We start from the raw sequence: 4,140 nt of genomic DNA, 5'->3' as shown, positions 1-4,140 counted from the left end.
TCTCTCACGGTAATCCATATGTTTTAATACGTAGTAGAGGAGTGATTGTCCAAGGCCAGTTGGAGTTCACCTGTTTTTTTATGTGTTTCTTTTTTGGCCAGGGCTGGGTTTGAACCAGCCACCTCCAGCATATGGGACCAGCGCCCTACCCTTTTGAGCCACAGGAGCTGCCCTGTTTTTTTATGTTTTGTTTTGTTTTTTTTTTGAGACAGAGTCTTACTTGGTAGACTTGTCAACCTTGGTAGAGTGCTATGCCATCACAGCTCACAGCAACATCCAACTCTTGGGCTTAAGCGATTCTCTTGCCTCAGCCTCCCAAGTAGCTGGGACTACAGGCGCCCGCCATAACATCTGGCTATTTTTTGGTTGTAGTTGTCATTGTTGTTTATCATGCCCCTGGTGGGTTCAAACCCACCAGCCCCCATGTCTGTGGCCAGCTCCCTAACCACTGAGTGAGGGGCACTGAGTCAAGTCCACCTGTTTTTATCAACTCCTTATGCCAGCAGGGCCCTTCTGCTGCCTTGGTTTTTCTGCTGAGACAACTGCACTGAGGTCTGAACTAGTGCAGCCAATTTTCACCATCAGGCAGCAATGGTTGCCCAAGGCAATGCTAGGAGAGAACTTTTTATAACTCAGTGGATTTTTTGTTTGCTTATTTGTTTTGAAACAGAGTCTCACTCTGTCACCAGGCTGCAGTCATAGTTCACTGCAACCTCAAACTCCTAAGCTCATGTGATCCCCCTACTTCAGCCTTCTGAGTGGCAGGGACTACAGGCATGTGCAACTGTGCCTGGCTAATTTTTTTCTCCTTTTTGTAGAGACAGGATCTCGCTCCTGCTCAGGCTGGTCTTGAACTCCTGAGTTTAAGAAATCCTCCTGCCTTGGCCTCCCAGAGTGCTAGGATTACAGGTGTGAGTTACCGTGCTTGGTCTATGACTCAGTGTTTTCCAACATTGGCTACTTATGAAAATTACTGGGGGGTTTTGAAAAATACTGCTGCCTGGGTCCCTTCCAGAGAAAATTATGATTGGTCTGGGGTAGGGCCTAAGCTTGGGTACTGTTGGTGATTCTAATTTGAAGTTAATTTATCTGCTTCATGGCTCGGCGCCTATAGCTCAACCGGCTAAGGCACCAGCCACCTAGTACACCTAAGGTGGCGGGTTCGAATCCCCAGCCCGGACCCACCAAAACAACAATGACGGCTGCAACCAAAAAATAGCCGGGCGTTGTGGCGGGCGCCTGTGGTCCCAGCTACTTGGGAGGCGGAGGCAGGAGACTCGCTTGAGCCCAGGAGTTGGAGGTTGCCGTGAGCTGTAATGCCACGGCACTCTACCCAGGGGGACAGCTTGAGGCTCTGTCTCAAAAAAAAAAAAAAAAACTTATCTGCTTCATGCCAGTCCCAGACTGAATCCTCCCTCCTTCCCACCCCCAATCCATTTAAAACAGTCTTCCGCCTTCCCAAGGCTATTATTTTCTGGTTTCCATATTTTTGTCTATCATTTCTCCAAGGTGGATTTGGGGTAGGAGGCAGAAAAACCTGGTAATTATCATGCAGGCAAGTTCCGGAAGTCCCCCTCATATTGTCTGTCTTCCTAGGTCTCAGCATGAAGCAGCGGCGCTGGTGTGGGATGACTGCCAAAATGGGGACGGTGTTGTCAGGGGTTTTCAGCATCATGGCCACAATTTTGTCCCTCATTTTTGAAGAGAAGTACCTAATGTTTGGCAACTGTACTGAGAAGGAACTGGAGACCATGCATACAAGTGAAATAATAAATGAGTACATCACATGCTGGAGTTGGGGCATCTTCCTTCTAACATCTATCATCACCATCATCATCAGCTGCTTCCTCCTGTACTCAGTGTATGCCCGCATCTACAAAGGTCTGCTCATCTATGGCATCTGGATCCTTTTCTTTGAAGCTATCAACGTTGTCATACAAGTGTTTACCAATGTAGACTTCCCCTTTGAAGAGATCAGAATCATGCGCTGGTTTGGCCTGGTGTCCCGGATATCCATGCATGGTTTCTGGATGTTCTTTATCATCACCTACATCCACATATCCTACAAAAATAATACCCAGGGTAATATAGTTTTCTACAACAGACGTCCTTCTATAGTTACTGCCAACTTTTCACGGCGGAAATCAAAGATTATAAACTTTGTCCACCACTATAAACATTAGCGGTTTTCTTTCTCCTGAGAGGTGAGTCTCTCGGGTTTCCATAATTCTGTTTTCACTTTTCCCCTTGTTTTCACTGAGAAGTTCAGCGGGAAGTGATCCTTCTGCTGCTTTTTTCAGAGCAATGTGGAAAGAAAATGAGTTTGCAATCACAACTGGTACATCCTGCTTATTGAAGGTATTTAGTTAAAGGACGCTGTTATTTATCAAACCCTCCTTGAGTTGCATCTTCTTTTTCCGGTCAGTACCACCTTATTGGTCAAAATGAAGACAAAAAACAATGAAATGAGGTTGAACTGCAGGATGGCAATCCATTCATGGTGGTATCTTTGTGAGCCTTCAACCCACAGCTCTCTAATTTAACCCTGGGATACACAAATCTGTATTTGTCCCTCAGACTGTTGTAGCACAAAGAATACTGTTGGTCTTGGGGTGGATTTATGCCATGATTTCCTCCCCATGTCTTCTATGTTATAGTCCAGATAAGAAAAAGAATAAACCTTGAGAAGAACCATTCCTCAGTTTCTGTCTTAAGTTCCCTCCACCCCCAAATTGGTCAAGGAGTGGGAAAGGCACTTGGTCGATCCCAAGGTGTATGTTAAACTTATCTCTGTGTCTGTCACTGTGGTGTACCTGGCAAAGGACAAAAAAAAAAAAAGTATGAGATATGAAGCCTAACTGTTGAAGATCTTGCAGTTTAGCGGAAGAAGCTAAATTACTGTTTAAAAACAAATTAGCCAACCACATAAGACAGTATATGATTACACACTACCACAAGTCAACAAACCACTCTGTGTCCTTGTTCAGCAGCTGTTAGAGGCACTGTAAGTGGGGATGGAAAACAAACTGAGCGAACTTCCACCTCAAACATCAGTCTTTATGTTGCGTTTTTGTTTAATAGCTTTCTTGGGGAGTAACTGATATACAATAAATCGCGCGTATGTGTACAAGGCGTGTAATTTGACTAGTTTGGACATAGGTATATCCCGGTGAAATCATCACCACATCAAGTTCATGAATGTGTATATCATCCCCAGGTCTTCTCTTCATCCCTGCCTCCTACCTCTCTCCAATCATCCTCTACCATCACTAGGCACTGATTTCACTATATATTAGTTTGCTTAGCCTAGATTTTTACATAAATGGCATCATACAGTATGTACTCTTGTCTGGTCTGGCTTCTTTCACTCAGCAGAATCCCTCAAGATTTATCCATGTTGTTTTGTACATTAATAGTTCATTCTAGGCTGGGCGAGGTTGTTCAGACCTGTAATCCTAGCACTCTGGGAGACCAAGATGGGTGGATTGCCTGAGTTCATGAGTTTGAGACCAGCCTGAGCCAGAGTGAAACCTTGTTCTCTAAAAATAGCTCGGGCTGGCCACCTGTAACTCAGTGGTTAGGGTGCCAGCCACATGCTCCAGGGCTGGTGAGTTCGAACTCGGCCTGGGCCTGCTAAACAACAACAAAAAGCTGGGCATTGTGGCAGGTGCCTGTAGTCCCAGCTACTTGGGACTAAGTAAGGCAAGAGAATCACTTGAGCCCAGGAGTCTGAGGTTGCTGTGAGCTATGATGCCATAGCGCTCTACCCAGGGTGACAAAGTGAGACTCTGTCTCAATATAAATAAATAAATAAAATAGCCCCGCCTTGTGGTAGGCTCCTGTAGTCCCAGCTACTTGGGAGGCTGGGGCAAGAGAATCACTTAGGCCCAAGAGTTGGAAGTTGCTGTGAGCTGTGATGCTACAGCATTCTACTGAGAGTGACAAAATGAGACTCTGTTTAAAAAAAAAAAAAAAGAGTTCATTCTTTCTATTGTTGAGTATTATGCCATGGCACAAAATGTACCAGTTTCTTTATCCATTTACCCATTGAAGGACATCTAGGCCAGGTGTGGTGGTTCACACCTGTAATCCTAGCACTCTGGGAGGCAGAGGTATGTGAACTGCCTGAGCTCAGGAGTT

General features: G+C 45.2%; 1 protein-coding gene across 1 annotated transcript; it reads left to right on the top strand.

Annotated features, from left to right (window-relative positions):
- The first annotated feature begins 1,604 nt into the window (after positions 1-1,604).
- On the top strand, positions 1,605-2,183 carry TMEM217 (transmembrane protein 217). The gene has a single exon (XM_003789315.1). The coding sequence runs from the start codon at positions 1,605-1,607 to the stop codon at positions 2,181-2,183; it is 579 nt and encodes a 192-aa protein (XP_003789363.1).
- Positions 2,184-4,140: the final 1,957 nt, after the last annotated feature.

The sequence above is a fragment of the Otolemur garnettii genome, unplaced genomic scaffold, assembly GCF_000181295.1.
Source record: "Otolemur garnettii isolate 467f Iridium unplaced genomic scaffold, OtoGar3 scaffold00031, whole genome shotgun sequence".
NCBI lineage: Eukaryota > Metazoa > Chordata > Mammalia > Primates > Galagidae > Otolemur > Otolemur garnettii.
Note: the sequence above shows the minus strand (reverse complement) of the source record. Positions and strands in the feature narration are given on the sequence as shown.